Below are 17,976 nucleotides of genomic sequence, written 5' to 3' on the forward strand. Positions count from 1 at the left end.
CCGCTGTAAGCGGAAAGAAAAGCTCCCGCCTTCCACTGTCGGAACCTTAGCGGCGTGACGTTGGCGGAAGTAAAAACACTCCATGTGCTGAATGCATTCTTACGTTGAACTAACTGGAATACTTATTGTTATCGTAGTAGCTTTATTAAGCTACATAATCACTGAATTTGTGATTTAATAACAATGTCTTCAGTTCACTATTTGAGACTTTGTCAACCCTCGGCTAACTGCACTAAAATCCAATAAAAAGAAGTGAGTTCTGTTTGGCCAGTGTGCTGATAAATGTCACTATTGATCTGGAGTCACTGGGTCACGTCACACAGTAACTGCTGTTCCCCTTCTTCACCTTCTTATGCTCGACTGCTTTGTGTCCTTTCTCTGACACCTGTCTCTTGGCAAATTTTGAGCTCAGAAAAGTAGATGAAACTTTTGAAAAAGCACGTTCAATACAAATATGTATATATAATAAACAATGAGATCAAGTGTGCTAATGAGGCAAATTTATTCATTTTTTTTCATTAACCATTTCCACAAATGAGCAACTCAGCATGACGTGTTGAACAAGACAGTATTTTAAAAAGTAATATACTGAAGTGAGGTATGTATAATGTTTCCATACACACACATTATACACATTATTCATATAAGGTCCCCAGGAACGCCGAGGGGTTGAACACGAGGGCTGGAGGTGAGCTAACGTCCTCCTCCTGCCAACACTGAGAGAGAAGATGACGCTGAATCCAGAGTCAATATCCAACTTGAAAATGGCTTCACCATCAGTCAATCAATGAACAATAAATATTAAACTTTAAGACAATACTTGAGTACATGTAGTAACATTGATTAGCATTAAGTAAAAAAATAAAGTCAGTTCAATCGGGTGGTTTTTCAAGCACCTTTCTGACATGGCTTTTCAAGTTTGAGTAAAAGTTCAACGAGTGTCGCAAATGCTTTGACCCTGCAGGTCTTACAGAGGTGCGGCTTCTCACCAGCGTCAGCTCTTCTCACATGGACCGTCAACTCTACTCTCACTCTGAAACCTTCCCCACGTTCAGCAAGCGTACGCTCTCTCACCTGTGTGGACTGACATGTGACTTTTCAAGTGTGACAGCTGGCAGAATCTCTCCTGACAGGTGTTGCAAATGTACGGCTTCTCACCTGTGTGTTTTCTGACATGGCTTTTCAAGTTACTGCTGAATTTGAAATCTTTCCCACATGTCTTGCAACTGTATGGTCTCTCATCTGTGTGGACTGACATGTGAATTTTCAAGTGTGACAGCCGGCAGAATCTCTTCCGACAGGTGCTGCAAATGTACGGCTTCTCACCTGTGTGGATTATGACATGGTTTTTCAAGTTACTACTGCATTTGAAATCTTTCCCACATGTCTTGCAAATGTATGGTCTCTCACCTGTGTGGACTGACATGTGTCTTTTCAACTGTGACAGCTGGCAGAATCTCTCCTGACAGGTGTTGCAAATGTACGGCTTCTCACCTGTGTGTTTTCTGACATGGCTTTTCAAGTTACTGCTGAATTTGAAATCTTTCCCACATGTCTTGCAAATGTATGGTCTCTCATCTGTGTGGACTGACATGTGAATTTTCAAGTGTGACAGCCGGCAGAATCTCTTCCGACAGGTGCTGCAAATGTACGGCTTCTCACCTGTGTGGCTTCTCATGTGTATATTTAACTTGGATTGACACTGAAAAATCTTTCCACATGTGTCACATTTGAAAGACTTTTTACCTGTGTGAGCATCACAGTTCATCTCTGACAGGTTAGAGTTAGATGCATCACTCCTGTGTCTTTCTCTCTTCTGACGTCTTTCCTCTGGCTCTGGCTCTGCATCTTCAGTTGATCCTGACTCTCCACTCCTGCCTCCTCTCTGATCTCGGCTCTCAGCTACATCAGAGCTGTGACAGACAAGCTGGTGGTCATTTTTTGGATCGGGTTCACTGTGATCGTTTTCATCATAAGTCGGAGTCAACGTGAAGGTTTCAGTCTCCTGCTTCAGAACAAGCAGCTGCTCCTCCTGCTCCTCTTTAATCTGTGGAGGCTCTGGGTCCTCTCGGTCCACACTGGAGCTCCTCTCCTGAACACACAGCTGCTGATCACAGTGAACCTCCTCCTCCGTACAGACATGTTGCTGTGGGAGCTCTGGAGGGACACACAACAAAAGGAAGAGATACTACTGTGATGGAGAAGAGAAACATGGAGACATGCGAGCTAACTAGCATACATTTAACCAACTGGCATTATATGGAGTAGAAGAAGAATTCTCTGTCCCCTGTGTTATGACAATTATTCGTTTTTACACACCTATCCTGTGTAACTTTACTTCAGGTTTCCAAACGATATCCAGCAGTTTGCGCTGACGATCGATCTCTTCCTCGTACTCGACGACAGTTTTTGTAAAAACTGCCAATATTTCTTGAGCAGCAGCAGTTAGCCGCTCGTTGACAAACTCTCTCAAATGTTCCACTGAAGACATTGTTGTTTAATTAAAAATTCAATAATTAGCTGTGCTACAGCGACGACAATCACCCCTCCAGTTCACTCCTGCAGCTCACGCTGCCGACGCTTGTTGTGTTTACTTCCGCTGGGTGTCACACTGTTAAGGTCCGACTGTGGAGGGCGGAGCTGGACAAGAGTTACTTCACAGTTTCAGATCAAAATGAAAAGTATTACCAACTTATAAAATCAAACGTATTGTTAAACCATCCAACGGGTTGTAAAATTGGGAAAACTGAGCTCCACTCGACGCGCTGGAACTAATAAATATTACACGAAATGGCATCAATCATTAGAGTCAAATATTAGAGGCCATGCATAGTCGTCATTTAACGTCTTATTTTTAAACATAATTTGCACCTAATACTTCCGTACTGTTCCTTAACTAACTTGTTGAGTGTGTTGTGAATGGCACTTTAGTATTTCCACCTAAATAATCAGAATAATTCGTCCACCACCATTTCTTTTTTAATGTAAAATCATCGTCTGTGAAGTCACAAACAAGGTGGCTGTTCGTTCAAAGCAGTGGTTTATAAAAGATGACCAGATGTCCTTGAAGCGAGGTTGATGTCCATCCTTTTAACGGATATTAAACTGATAAGTTTGGAATAAGATGCCATCCGCTGTAAGCGGAAAGAAAAGCTCCCGCTCTTTTTTTTTTATTGATAGTGTCCACCACACAATATATACATTACAATATATACAAACACCAGTGTATATACAAATATACAATATATACAAATGTACATATATACATAAACATTTAGGGTACCTGCAAAACTAATTAAACATGTTAAAGGATTCACAAATGTCCAGAGTCTTCATTGCTCTTTTGTCTTTTACACTGTGTAAGGAGGTCATATAAAACTGTACTTCCTTTATAAACTGCTGTATTGTTGGAGGTTTTTGACTCCACTTGCACTTGTGAATATAATACTTGCCATACAATATAAGTAAATTCAAGATGTAACTCTTTCGATGTTCACTAGAACTATTTTCATAAAAAAATAAAACATTCTTTCTCTCAGCCGAATATTGGAACCAGTCTGTACATTGTAGAACTGCTCTACTTTTGACCAAAATATTTGACAACAAACACATTCAAAAAATAAATGGCAGATAGTTTCTGTCTCATGGTTACAAAACACACAGTTTCTCTCCACGACTCCAAATCTTACAACAACATGATTCGTTGGGTAAATTAAATGTAATATTTTGAAGGCTACTTCCTTGATTTTATTTGTTACAAAAAATTTCTGATTGAACGTCCATACAGATGTCCATTCAATATTTTCAAATTTTGAATTCCAGATGGATTTTGACTGAGGGGTTGAGGTTTGGTGGTACAATTTTCTAATATGTTTATTGGTACATTTGTTACTTATTAATTGTACTCCACCAACAGAAAGTTTTGATGAATATTGTGTGTTCTCCTCCTCTCCCCCTTGCAGAAGTGTCAGCAGTCCAGTAGGAATTGCGTCAAAAACTATTGCATATTCTTTAGGAGTGACAGGGATTTTATATTTCGTTAGGAATTCTGTATAGCTGTACAGGTGTCTGTTTCTATTTAATAATTGTGTGACAAATATAATGTTGTTTCCCACCCAACCATCAAGAAACAATGTTTTATTTTTATATTTGATGTCTTTATTGTTCCAGATTAAAGATCTGTGTGGAGAGAAACTGTGCTTGTATATCATTAACCATGACATTAAGGCTTGTTTATGGAAATTAGACAGATTGACAGGAATCTCATTCACATCAAAATTACAATGCAGCAGAAACTCAATACCACCTACCTTCCTAAATAACAGTTCTGGGATAATAAACCATAATTTGTCTTTTTCTTTTATATATCGTTTAAACCAATTGATCTTAAAGACTGTGTTAGATGTGCCAAAGTCCAACACATTTAAACCTCCTTCAGAGTATGAATTACATAGTACATTCTTTTTTAAATAATGTGGTTTGTTTTTCCATATAAAGTCAAACATTTTCCTGTCAATCTGTCCAGTAAATTCTTGTGGAACATCCATGACCATTGCTGGGTAAACTAGTCGTGAAAGACCTTCACTTTTAGCAAGTAACACACGTCCATTCAGAGATAGATCTCTTAACAACCAAAAATCAAATTTCTTTTCCACTTTTTTTACTAGAGGATCCAGGTTCATATTAGCCCGTTCCTTTTGATTTTTACATATTTTGATACCCAGATATGAAACCACATCTTTAATAGGAATCCCACAGATTTCAAGTAGGTCATTAGGCTTCTCTTTTAAAGCAAACAGATCACACTTTCCAATATTTACAGTTAACCCTGATACCTCTGAAAACTTGTTCAGGCATTCAATGGCTTTTTTAACCTCCTTTCCATTTTTTAGAAAAATTGTGGTGTCGTCTGTTAGTTGGCAACTCTTCATTTCTTTTCTGTCTAATTTAATACCACTAAAGTTGCTTTGATTAATGTGCACTAACATGGTTTGCATGACTAACAGAAATAAAAAGGGTGCAGCAGGATCTCCTTGTTTGATTCCTCTACATATATTAAAGCTCTGTGTTGTGCCTGTAGACAGTCTAACTGAACTTTTACAATCTTTATATAACAGCTGAATGGCAGATTTAATGTAGTTACCAAATCCAAACAGATCTAAGGTTTTGAAGAGAAAGCTGTGAGCTACTTTATCAAAAGCCTTATAATAATAATCCACAAAAAGAATATAGCTGTCGTCTTCAAGCAGATCATTGTAATCAATCAGGTCTAAGATTAAACAAACATTGTTACTTATGTGCCGTCCTTTCATAAAACCTGACTGACACTCATCAATAATTGTATTGAGGCAAGCTTTAAGTCTCTGCGCAAAGATCAATGAAAATAGTTTCTCATCATTATTTATTAAAGTTATAGGTCTCCAATTTTCAACCAGTAATAAATCTTTGCCTGGTTTTGGTATTAAAGTAATAAGTCCTTGAGACATTGTAGGTGGTAGTTTAGCACCCTCAAGATACACATAACAGAAAGTCTGCGATGTCATCTTTGAACTCTTTGTAGAGTTCACTGGTCAATCCATCATTGCCAGGAGATTTATTATCTTTCAATTTGGATATACAAATTTTGATCTCAGCAGCAGTTACTTTCTCATCACATACTTTCTTGGAGTCTTCATCAATACATTTTACTACATTCTTTATTGAGGAAAAAAAGGCTTCATCAGTATTATGAAGCTTCTCAGCATAAAGCTCTTCATAGAAGTTCTTAACATAATTAGAGATTTCCTTCATATTTACTGAGGTCTGACCATTAATGTTACGTTTATGAATGGAGGAGAGTTCAGCATTTCTCTTTTCCAAGTTAAAAAAGTATCTTGTATTCTTCTCTCCCTCCTCCATCCATCTCCGTCTGGATCTTATAAAAGCTCCTTTGGCCTTTTCTTCATATAACTGATCTAGTTCTAACTGAAGTTTAGTTAGATTTGTTTTATCTTCTTGAGACAGTTGATTCTTTTCATGTATAATGATTATCTCTTTAACTATACCCTCTTCTTTAATACGTTTATTTTTTGCTATTTCCTTACCTCTCTGAATTGCCAATCTTCTAATTTTATATTTCATTAACTCCCACTGTCCACAATATGAGTTCAAGGTCTTACCTGTTATCCAACTTTCTTTAATAATTGATTTTGTAGTATCTAAAAATTGTTTATCCTTTAATAAAGTGCCATTGAATTTCCAGTAACCTGTATTAGGTCTTTTACCTTGTAGTATTTTATTTGAACTTACTGATAGGTAAATAAGTTTGTGATCTGTGAGCACAGAGAGCTCAATATATGTCTCTATAACTTGTTTTTCTAATTCTCTAGATATTAACCAAAAATCTATTCTGGACTGTTTACTCAGATCTTTAGTATTCCATGTAAAAAAAGACTTACCAGGATTTATATGCCTCCAAACGTCAAAACAATTTAAATTAACACATATATTTTCAAATTCTGCATTTTTGTCCGCTCGTACAGAACGGTGTGGTATACAGTCTAGTGATGGGTTTTGGACTGAATTCCAGTAACCCCCTAAAATTAATTTGGCTTGAGGAAATGAAACCCTAATTTGTGAAATATCCCCCTCATATTCTTGAAATAATGTTTTATTTTTTACACTATTATTTGTTCCATATATATTCCCCAGCACAAAAACATTGTCCATTAATTCAACAACTAAAACAACCCACCTTCCAAAAATATGTGTTTTACTTTTCAAAATCTTTCCTTTAAAGTTCCCTTTTAGAATAGCGACGCCCAACGATCTGTTACTACCATAGGACATCCAAATGTCATCTCCTCACTGGTTTTTCCAAAATTTATAATCTGACACTAAGGCGTGTGTCTCCTGCAGAAAATAAAAATCAGCCTTATACTTTTTGCAAAACAAAAATATAGCTTTCCTTTTCAATACATCTCTGATACCCCTAACATTAATTGAACACAGTGACACTCTCGTCTGTATGTAGTTTCGTAGTTTTCAACACCTATTAATCATATCAAATTAACAGTCATAATACCTTCGGTTATTATTCTGGCGGGGGCTTCACTTTCCAGGTCTAACCTGTCAGGTAGTCCCCTTCTCAGGCCGCAGTTCCTTGCCGTCGATTATGGCTCTGACCCCAACGAAAAAGGCTTTCCTTCCCTCTTTCCGAGCTGCTTCAATTTGGGGCCACAACTTGTCGCGGGTCTCCTTGTCCTTCGCCGTCAGGTCTTCCCCGAAGCGCAGTCTCTTTGAAGACAGGTACTCTGAACCTTTCCCTTTCTTCCACATGATGTCTTTTGCTGATCTTGTGACGAACCTGATGATTACTGGTCGAGTTTTGCCTTCCATCCGCCTTCCGATCCTGTGGCTGATGTCAACATGGGAGAGAGGGTCCCCGACCTCCGGTGCGATCGCCGAGCAGATCTCAGTCAGCCGCCGTTTGACGTCCTCTCCCTCCTGCTCCGGTAGCCCGTACAGCCTCAGCCTCCATCGTCTCTGGTACCGCCCAGCTTCGTTTAGTTTTTCCTCCAGCTCCGAGATTTTCTTCTCGTGTTCAGAGGAGGCCTTTTGGATCGTGGTAACATCTTTTTTCATATCTTGAACTTCATTGAACAGGAATTCGGCATTTTCTTTTAAGTCTTTGATACTTTCCGTGTTTTGTTTAATGAGCTGACCAAGCTCATCTGCCTTCTTCTCCAGGCCGTCGGCTCTTTCATTTATTTTGTCTGCCAGCATCCTCTCAATATTTTCTTGTAGGTCGGCGAGCGTAAGCTGGACTCTGTCCTTCTTGGAGGCCGGAGTGCTTGACTTAGTTTTCCCTTTCTTGGGCGCCGGTGTTGAAGGTGCCGAGTCGGAGTCAGGTAATGGCACCCGTTCGGGGCTATGAGTCTTTGCATAGCTATGCATGTTCATGGCGCTTGCTTCCATGTCCTCAGAAGTATCGTTATAGGAAGTAGAGAACAAATTTCTGCTTACTTTGCCAGACCTGGGTCTTATTTTTCCACGTCCTCGTACTCTTCCTCTGCATCGGTCCATAGATGAACTGGCTCAATTTCAGCTCTGCATGTGAAAAGTTTGCTAAGCTGGTAAGCTTACTGCTAGCGTGAGCTAGTCAGGAGCCGTTTAAAGGCTTGTCATTTGGCCGCAAATGGTTCAAAAAAGTTTTTATTTTAGCTTCCCCCGCTCTTTGCTTAATCAAAGTCCAATTTCCATCAAGGTATATTCTTTCTTTCCTTTAGGTGTGAACAGTCGAACGAGTTGTCTCACGCCATCATGCCCCCGTCCCCCAAAGCTCCCGCTCTTCCACTGTCGGAACCTTATCAGCGTGACGTCGGCGGAAGTAAAATCACTCCATGTGCTGAATGCAGTCTTACGTTGAACTAACTGGAATACTTATTGTTATCGTAGTAGCTTTATTAAGCTACATAATCACTGAATTTGTGATTAAATAACAATGTCTTCAGTTCACTATTTGAGACTTTGTCTACCCTCGGCTAACTGCACTAATATCCAATAAAAAGAAGTGAGTTCTGTTTGGCCAGTGTGCTGATAAATGTCACTATTGATCTGGAGTCACTGGGTCACGTCACACAGTAACTGCTGTTCCCCTTCTTCACCTTCTTGTGCTCGACTGCTTTGTGTCCTTTCTCTGACACCTGTCTCTTGGCAAATTTTGAGCTCAGGAAAGTAGATGAAACTTTTGAAAAAGCACGTTCAATACAAATATGTATATATAATAAACAATGAGATCAAGTGTGCTAATGAGGCAAATTTATTCATTTTTCTCATTAACCAATTCCACAAATGAGCAACTCAGCATGACGATATTGAACAAGACAGTATTTTAAAAAGTAATATACTGAAGTAAGGTATGTATAATGTTTCCATACACACACATTATACACATTATTCATATAAGGTCCCCAGGAACGCCGAGGGGTTGAACACGAGGGCTGGAGGTGAGCTAACGTCCTCCTCCTGCCAACACTGAGAGAGAAGATGACGCTGAATCCAGAGTCAATATCCAACTTAAAACTGGCTTCACCATCAGTCAATCAATGAACAATAAACTTTAAGACAGTACATGTAGTAACATTCATTAGCATTCAGTAAAAAAAATAAAGTCAGTTCAATCAGGTGGTTTTTCAAACATGTCATTTGAGTAAAAGTTCTCAATGCAAATGCTTTGACCCGCAGGTCTTGCAGAGGTGCGGCTTCTCACCAGCGTGAGCTCTTCTCACATGGACCGCCAACTCTACTCTCACTCTGAAACCTTCCCCACATTCAGCAAGCGTACGCTCTCTCACCTGTGTGGACTGACATGTGTCTTTTCAAATGTGACAGCTGGCAGAATCTCTCCTGACAGGTGTTGCAAATGTACGGCTTCTCACCTGTGTGTTTTCTGACATGGCTTTTCAAGTTACTGCTGAATTTGAAATCTTTCCCACAGGTGTTGCAAGAATACGGCTTCTCACCTGTGTGGATTCTTAAGTGGGCGTTCAAATCTGACGCTTGACTGAATGTTTTTCCACAGGTGTCACAAGAATACGGTCTCTCACCTGTGTGAACTACCATATGTCTTTTCAAGTGTGACATCTGGCAGAATCTTTTCCCGCACGTCTTGCAGAGGTGCGGCTTCTCACCTGTGTGGATTCTTAAATGGGTGTTTAACACTGACGTTTGACTGAATCTTTTTCCACAGGTGTCACAAGAATACGGTCTCTCACCTGTGTGGCTTCTCATGTGTATATTCAACTCGGATTGAAACTTAAAAGTCTTTCCACATGTGTCACATTTGACAGACTTTTTACCTGTGTGAGCATCACAGTTCATCTCTGACAGGTTAGAGTTAGATGCATCACTCCTGTGTCTTTCTCTCTTGTGACGTCTTTCCTTTAGTTTTGGCTCTGCATCTTCAGTTGATCCTGACTCTCCACTCCTGCCTCCTCTCTGATCTCGGCTCTCAGCTACATCAGAGCTGTGATGGACGAGCTGGTGGTCATTTTTTGGATCTGGTTCATTGTGATGGCTTTCATCAGAAGTCGGAGTCAACATGAAGGTTTCAGTCTCCTGCTTCAGAACAAGCAGCTGCTCCTCCTGCTCCTCTTTAATCTGTGGAGGCTCTGGGTCCTCTCGGTCCACACTGGAGCTCCTCTCCTGAACACACAGCTGCTGATCACAGTGAACCTCCTCCTCCGTACAGACATGTTGCTGTGGGAGCTCTGGAGGGACACACAACAAAAGGAAGAGATACTACTGTGATGGAGAAGAGAAACATGGAGACATGCGAGCTAACTAGCATACATTTAACCAACTGGCATTATATGGAGTAGAAGAAGAATTCTCTGTCCCCTGTGTTATGACAATAATTTGTTTTTACACACCTATCCTGTGTAACTTTACTTCAGGTTTCCAAACGATATCCAGCAGTTTGCGCTGACGATCGATCTCTTCCTCGTACTCGACGATAGTTTTTGTAAAAACTGCCAATATTTCTTGAGCAGCAGCAGTTAGCCGCTCGTTGACAAACTCTCTCAAATACTCCACTGAAGACATTGTTGTTTAATCACAAATTCAATAATTAGCTGCGTTACAGCCACGACAATCAGTCCTCCAGTTCACTCCTGCAGCTCACGCTGCTGGCGCTTGTTGTGTTTACTTCCGCTGGGTGTCACACTGTTAAGGTCCGACTGTGGAGGGCGGAGCTGGACAAGAGTTACTTCACAGTTTCAGATCAAAATGAAAAGTATTCCCAACTTATAAAATCAAAATGTATTGTTAAACCATCCAGCGGGTTGTAAAATTGGGAAAAATGAGCTCCACTCGACGCGCTGGAACTAATAAATATTACACGAAATGGCATCAATCATTAGAGTCAAATATTAGAGGCCATGCATAGTCGTCATTTAACGTCTTATTTTTAAACATAATTTGCACCTAATACTTCCGTACTGTTCCTTAACTAACTTGTTGAGTGTGTTGTGAATGGCACTTTAGTATTTCTACCTAAATAATCAGAATACTTCGTCCACCACCATTTCTTTTTTAATGTAAAATCATCGCCTGTGAAGTCACAAACAAGGTGGCTGTTCGTTCAAAGCAGTGGTTTATAAAAGATGACCAGATGTCCTTGAAGCGAGGTTGATGTCCATCCTTTAAACGGATATTAAACTGAGAAGTTTGGAATAAGATGCCATCCGCTGTAAGCGGAAAGAAAAGCTCCCGCCTTCCACTGTCGGAACCTTATCGGCGTGACGTCGGCGGAAGTAAAAACACTCCATGTGCTGAATGCAGTCTTACGTTGAACTAACTGGAATACTTATTGTTATCGTAGTAGCTTTATTAAGCTACATAATCACTGAATTTGTGATTAAATAACAATGTCTTCAGTTCACTATTTGAGACTTTGTCAACCCTCGGCTAACTGCACTAAAATCCAATAAAAAGAAGTGAGTTCTGTTTGGCCAGTGTGCTGATAAATGTCACTATTGATCTGGAGTCACTGGGTCAGGTCACACAGTAACTGCTGTTCCCCTTCTTCACCTTCTTGTGCTCGACTGCTTTGTGTCCTTTCTCTGACACCTGTCTCTTGGCAAATTTTGAGCTCAGAAAAGTAGATGAAACTTTTGAAAAAGCACGTTCAATACAAATATGTATATATAATAAACAATGAGATCAAGTGTGCTAATGAGGCAAATTTATTCATTTTTCTCATTAACCAATTCCACAAATGAGCAACTCAGCATGACGATACTGAACAAGACAGTATTTTAAAAAGTAATATACTGAAGTGAGGTATGTATAATGTTTCCATACACACACATTATACACATTATTCATATAAGGTCCCCAGGAACGCCGAGGGGTTGAACACGAGGGCTGGAGGTGAGCTAACGTCCTCCTCCTGCCAACACTGAGAGAGAAGACGACGCTGAATCCAGAGTCAATATCCAACTTAAAACTGACTTCACCATCAGTCAATCAATGGACAATAAACTTTAAACTTTAAGACAATACTTGAGTACATGTAGTAACATTCATTAGCATTCAGTAAAAAAAAATAAAGTCAGTTCAATCAGGTGGTTTTTCAAGCATGTCATTTGAGTAAAAGTTCAACGAGTGTCGCAATTGCTTTGACCCTGCAGGTCTTACAGAGGTGTGGCTTCTCACCAGCGTGAGCTCTTCTCACGTGGACCGTCAACTCTACTCTCACTCTGAAACTTTCCCCACGTTCAGCAAGCGTACGCTCTCTCACCAGTGTGGATTCTGACATGCTTTTGAAATGCTGATGAGTCACTGAATCTTTTCCCACAGGTCTTGCAGACGTACGGCTTCTCACCTGTGTGTGTGTCCTCATGTGGACTTTCAAGTTCCTGTTAAGTCTGAAATCTTTCCCGCGTGTTTTATGAATGTACGGTCTCTCACCAGTGCGAACTAACATGTGCCAATTCAACTCTTGAGTCCGACAAAATCTCTTTTGACAGGTGATTCAAATGAACGGCTTCTCACGTGTGTGGATTCTGACATGCTTTTGAAATGCTGATGAGTCACTGAATCTTTTCCCGCAGGTCTTGCAGAGGTATGGCTTCTCACCTGTGTGGATTCTGATATGCTTCTTCAATGTTGATAAGTCACTGAATCTTTTCCCGCAGGTCTTGCAGGGGTACGGCTTCTCGCCTGTGTGGACTCTGACATGTATTTTACATACTGATAAGTTACTGAATCTTCTCCCGCAGGTCTGGCAGAGGTACGGCATCTCACCTGTGTGGATTCTTAAGTGTCTGGTTAATTCTGACGCTCGAGAGAATCTTTTCCCGCAGGTCTTGCAGATGTACGGCTTCTCGCCTGTGTGGATTCTGACATGTGTTTTCAATGCTGAGGAGTCACTGAATCTTTTCCCGCAGGTCTTGCAGAGGTATGGCTTCTCGCCTGTGTGGATTCTGACATGTGTATTCAATGCTGATGCGTAACAGAATTTTTTCCCGCAGGTCTTGCAGAGGTACGGCTTCTCACCTGTGTGGATTCTTAAGTGGGCGTTCAACACTGACGCTTGACTGAATGTTTTTCCACAGGTGTCACAAGAATACGGTCTCTCACCTGTGTGAACTACCATATGTCTTTTCAAGTGTGACATCTGGCAGAATCTTTTCCCGCAGGTCTTGCAGAGGTGCGGCTTCTCACCTGTGTGGATTCTTAAATGGGCGTTTAACACTGACGTTTGACTGAATCTTTTTCCACAGGTGTCACAAGAATACGGTCTCTCACCTGTGTGGCTTCTCATGTGTCTATTTAACTTGGATTGACACTTGAAAATCTTTCCACATGTGTCACATTTGACAGACTTTTTACCTGTGTGAGCATCACAGTTCATCTCTGACAGGTTAGAGTTAGATGCATCACTCCTGTGTCTTTCTCTCTTCTGACGTCTTTCCTTTGGCTCTGGCTCTGCATCTTTAGTTGATCCTGACTCTCCACTCCTGCCTCCTCTCTGATCTCGGCTCTCAGCTACATCAGAGCTGTGACGGACGAGCTGGTGGTCATTTTTTGGATCTGGTTCATTGTGATCCTTTTCATCAGAAGTCGGAGTCAACATGAAGGTTTCAGTCTCCTGCTTCAGAACAAGCAGCTGCTCCTCCTGCTCCTCTTTAATCTGTGGAGGCTCTGGGTCCTCTCGGTCCACACTGGAGCTCCTCTCCTGAACACACAGCTGCTGATCACAGTGAACCTCCTCCTCCGTACAGACATGTTGCTGTGGGAGCTCTGGAGGGACACACAACAAAAGGAAGAGATACTACTGTGATGGAGAAGAGAAACATGGAGACATGCGAGCTAACTAGCATACATTTAACCAACTGGCATTACATTGAGTAGAAGAATTCTCTGTCCCCTGTGTTATGACAATAAGTCGTTTTTACACACCTATCCTGTGTAACTTTACTTCTGGTTTCCAAACGATATCCAGCAGTTTGCGCTGACGATCGATCTCTTCCTCGTACTCGACGATAGTTTTTGTAAAAACTGCGAATATTTCTTGAGCAGCAGCAGTTAGCCGCTCGTTGACAAACTCTCTCAAATACTCCACTGAAGACATTGTTGTTTAATCACAAATTCAATAATTGGCTGCGTTACAGCCACGACAATCAGTCCTCCAGTTCACTCCTGCAGCTCACGCTGCCGGCGCTTGTTGTGTTTACTTCCGCTGGGTGTCACACTGTTAAGGTCCGACTGTGGAGGGCGGAGCTGGACAAGAGTTACCTCAGTTTCAGATCAAAATGAAAAGTATTCCCAACTTATAAAATCAAACGTATTGTTCAACTATCCAACGGGTTGTAAAATTGGGAAAAATGAGCTCCACTCGACGAGCTGCAGCTAACATATAATACACGATATGGCATCAATCATTAGAGTCAAATATTAGTCTGTGAAGTCACAAACAAGGTGGCTGTTCGTTCAAAGCAGTGGTTTTTTAAAGATGACCAGATGTCCTTGAAGCGAGGTTGAGTCCATCCTTTTAACGGATATTAAACTGAGAAGTTTGGAATAAGATGCCATCCGTTGTAAGCGGAAAGAAAAGATCCCGCCTTCCACTGTCGGAACCTTAGCGGCGTGACGTCGGCGGAAGTAAAATCACTCCATGTGCTGAATGCAGTCTTACGTTGAACTAACTGGAATACTTATTGTTATCGTAGTAGCTTTATTAAGCTACATAATCACTGAATTTGTGATTAAATAACAATGTCTTCAGTTCACTATTTGAGACTTTGTCAACCCTCGGCTAACTGCACTAAAATCCAATAAAAAGAAGTGAGTTCTGTTTGGCCAGTGTGCTGATAAATGTCACTATTGATCTGGAGTCACTGGGTCACGTCACACAGTAACTGCTGTTCCCCTTCTTCACCTTCTTGTGCTCGACTGCTTTGTGTCCTTTCTCTGACACCTGTCTCTTGGCAAATTTTGAGCTCAGGAAAGTAGATGAAACTTTTGAAAAAGCACGTTCAATACAAATATGTATATATAATAAACAATGAGATCAAGTGTGCTAATGAGGCAAATTTATTCATTTTTCTCATTAACCATTTCCACAAATGATCAACTCAGCATGACGATACTGAACAAGACAGTATTTTAAAAAGTAATATACTGAAGTGAGGTATGTATAATGTTTCCATACACACACATTACACACATTATTCATATAAGGTCCCCAGGAACGCCGAGGGGTTGAACACGAGGAGGTGAGCTAACGTCCTCCTCCTGCCAACACTGAGAGAGAAGACGACGCTGAATCCAGAGTCAATATCCAACTAAAAACTGGCTTCACCATCAGTCAATCAATGGACAGTAAACTTTAAGACAGTACATGTAGTAACATTCATTAGCATTCAGTAAAAAAATCAAGTCAGTTCAATCAGGTGGTTTTTCAAGCATGTCATTTGAGTAAAAGTTCAACGAGTGTCGCAAATGCTTTGACCCTGCAGGTCTTGCAGAGGTGCGGCTTCTCACCAGCGTGAGCTCTTCTCACATGGACCGTCAACTCTACTCTCACTCTGAAACCTTCCCCACATTCAGCAAGCGTACGCTCTCTCACCTGTGTGGACTGACATGTGTCTTTTCAAGTGTGACAGCTGGCAGAATCTCTTCTGACAGGTGTTGCAAATGTACGGCTTCTCACCTGTGTGGATTCTGACATGGCTTTTCAAGTTACTGCTGGATTTGAAATCTTTCCCACAGGTGTTGCAAGTGTATGGTCTCTCACCTGTGTGGACTGACATGTGACTTTTCAAGTGTGACAGCCGGCAGAATCTCTTCCGACAGGTAATGCAAGTGTACGGCTTCTCACCTGTGTGGATTCTGACATGGTTTTTCAAGTTACTGCTGGATTTGAAATCTTTCCCACATGTGTTGCAAGTGTATGGTCTCTCACCTGTGTGGACTGACATGTGTCTTTTCAACTGTGACAGCTGGCGGAATCTCTTCCGACAGGTGTTGCAAATGTACGGCTTCTCACCTGTGTGGATTCTGACATGGTTTTTTAATGTTGATGAGAAACTGAATCTTTTCCCGCAGGTCTTGCAGAGGTACGGCTTCTCACCCGTGTGGACTGCTAAGTGTGTGTTCAATATTGACGCTTGAGTAAATCTTTTCCCGCAGGTCTTGCACAGGTACGGCTTCTCACATGTGTGGATTCTCATGTGGACGTTCAAGTTACCTCTGGATTTGAAATCTTTCCCACAGGTGTCGCAAGAATACAGCGTCTCGCCTGTGTGAACTCTGACATGCTTTTTCAATGCTGATGAGTAACAGAATCTTTTCCCGCAGGTCTTGCAGAGGTGCGGCTTCTCACCTGTGTGGATTCTTAAATGGGCGTTTAACACTGACGCTTGACTGAATCTTTTTCCACAGGTGTCACAAGAATACGGTCTCTCACCTGTGTGGCTTCTCATGTGTATATTCAACTCGGATTGAAACTTAAAAGTCTTTCCACATGTGTCACATTTGACAGACTTTTTACCTGTGTGAGCATCACAGTTCATCTCTGACAGGTTAGAGTTAGATGCATCACTCCTGTGTCTTTCTCTCTTGTGACGTCTTTCCTTTAGTTTTGGCTCTGCATCTTCAGTTGATCCTGACTCTCCACTCCTGCCTCCTCTCTGATCTCGGCTCTCAGCTACATCAGAGCTGTGACGGACGAGCTGGTGGTCATTTTTTGGATCTGGTTCATTGTGATGGTTTTCATCAGAAGTCGGAGTCAACATGAAGGTTTCAGTCTCCTGCTTCAGAACAAGCAGCTGCTCCTCCTGCTCCTCTTTAATCTGTGGAGGCTCTGGGTCCTCTCGGTCCACACTGGAGCTCCTCTCCTGAACACACAGCTGCTGATCACAGTGAACCTCCTCCTCCGTACAGACATGTTGCTGTGGGAGCTCTGGAGGGACACACAACAAAAGGAAGAGATACTACTGTGATGGAGAAGAGAAACATGGAGACATGCGAGCTAACTAGCACACATTTAACCAACTGGCATTATATTGAGTAGAAGAAGAATTCTCTGTCCCCTGTGTTATGACAATAATTCGTTTTTACACACCTATCTTGTGTAACTTTACTTCAGGTTTCCAAACGATATCCAGCAGTTTGCGCTGACGATCAATCTCTTCCTCGTACTCGACGATAGTTTTTGTAAAAACTGCCAATATTTCTTGAGCAGCAGCAGTTAGCCGCTCGTTGACAAACTCTCTCAAATGCTTGACTGAATACATTGTTGTTTAATCACAAACTCAATAATTAGCTGTGCTACAGCGACGACAATCACTCCTCCAGTTCACGCTGCCGGCGCTTGTTGTGTTTACTTCCGCTGGGTGTCACACTATTAAGGTCCGACTGTGGAGGGCGGAGCTGGACAAGAGTTACTTCAGTTTCAGATCAAAATGAAAAGTATTACCAACTTATAAAATCAAACGTATTGTTCAACTATCCAACGGGTTGTAAAATTGGTAAAAAAAAAAAAAAAGAGCTCCACTCGACGAGCTGCAGCTAACATATAATACACGATATGGCATCAATCATTAGTCAAATATTAGAGGCCAGGCATAGTCGTCATTTAACGTCTTATTTCTAAATATAATTTACTTCCGTACTGTTCCTTAACTCGCTTGTTTAGTGTATTGTGAATGGCACTTTAGTATTTCCAACTGAATAATCAGAATATTTCGTCCAACACCATTTCTTTTTTTTTTTTTTATGTAAAATCATCGTCTGTGAAGTCACAAACAAGGTGGCTGTTCGTTCAAAGCAGTGGTTTATAAAAGATGACCAGATGTCCTTGAAGCGAGGTTGATGTCCATCCTTTTAACGGATATTAAACTGAGAAGTTTGGAATAAGATGCCATCCGCTGTAAGCGGAAAGAAAAGATCCCGCCTTCCACTGTCGGAACCTTAGCGGCGTGACGT

The 17,976-nt window shown here is 41.2% G+C and overlaps 2 protein-coding genes and 1 pseudogene across 2 annotated transcripts; all 3 read right to left on the reverse strand.

Moving 5' to 3' along the window:
• Positions 1–492: 492 nt before the first annotated feature.
• Positions 493–10,694, reverse strand: LOC139351772 (zinc finger protein 271-like; annotated as a pseudogene).
• Positions 10,695–11,709: 1,015 nt separating this feature from the next.
• Positions 11,710–14,220, reverse strand: LOC139351372 (zinc finger protein 45-like). Its single transcript, XM_070993233.1, has 2 exons — positions 13,948–14,220; positions 11,710–13,788 (listed from the first exon to the last, which is right to left on the reverse strand). Exons 1-2 carry the CDS (start codon positions 14,117–14,119, stop codon positions 12,518–12,520), a joined length of 1,443 nt encoding a protein of 480 aa, XP_070849334.1. The 5' UTR covers positions 14,120–14,220; the 3' UTR covers positions 11,710–12,517.
• A 1,284-nt stretch (positions 14,221–15,504) lies between these two features.
• On the reverse strand, positions 15,505–17,285 carry LOC139351370 (zinc finger protein ZFP2-like). Its single transcript, XM_070993229.1, has 2 exons — positions 17,114–17,285; positions 15,505–16,951 (listed from the first exon to the last, which is right to left on the reverse strand). The coding sequence occupies exons 1-2, from the start codon at positions 17,283–17,285 to the stop codon at positions 15,594–15,596; spliced, it is 1,530 nt and encodes a 509-aa protein (XP_070849330.1). The 3' UTR covers positions 15,505–15,593.
• Positions 17,286–17,976: the final 691 nt, after the last annotated feature.

This window comes from Chaetodon trifascialis, chromosome 23, assembly GCF_039877785.1.
Source record: "Chaetodon trifascialis isolate fChaTrf1 chromosome 23, fChaTrf1.hap1, whole genome shotgun sequence".
In the NCBI taxonomy this organism is placed as follows: Eukaryota; Metazoa; Chordata; class Actinopteri; order Chaetodontiformes; family Chaetodontidae; genus Chaetodon; species Chaetodon trifascialis.

Excerpts from the sequence above, each read along its gene's own strand:
- LOC139351372 (XM_070993233.1), bottom strand. The coding sequence starts at position 14,119 with ATGTCTTCAGTGGAGTATTTGAGAGAGTTTGTCAACGAGCGGCTAACT. Across the intron at positions 13,789-13,947 it reads AGTAAAGTTACACAGGATAG|AGCTCCCACAGCAACATGTC; the intron begins GTGTGTAAAAAC and ends GTGTCCCTCCAG.
- LOC139351370 (XM_070993229.1), bottom strand. The coding sequence starts at position 17,285 with ATGTATTCAGTCAAGCATTTGAGAGAGTTTGTCAACGAGCGGCTAACT. Across the intron at positions 16,952-17,113 it reads AGTAAAGTTACACAAGATAG|AGCTCCCACAGCAACATGTC; the intron begins GTGTGTAAAAAC and ends GTGTCCCTCCAG.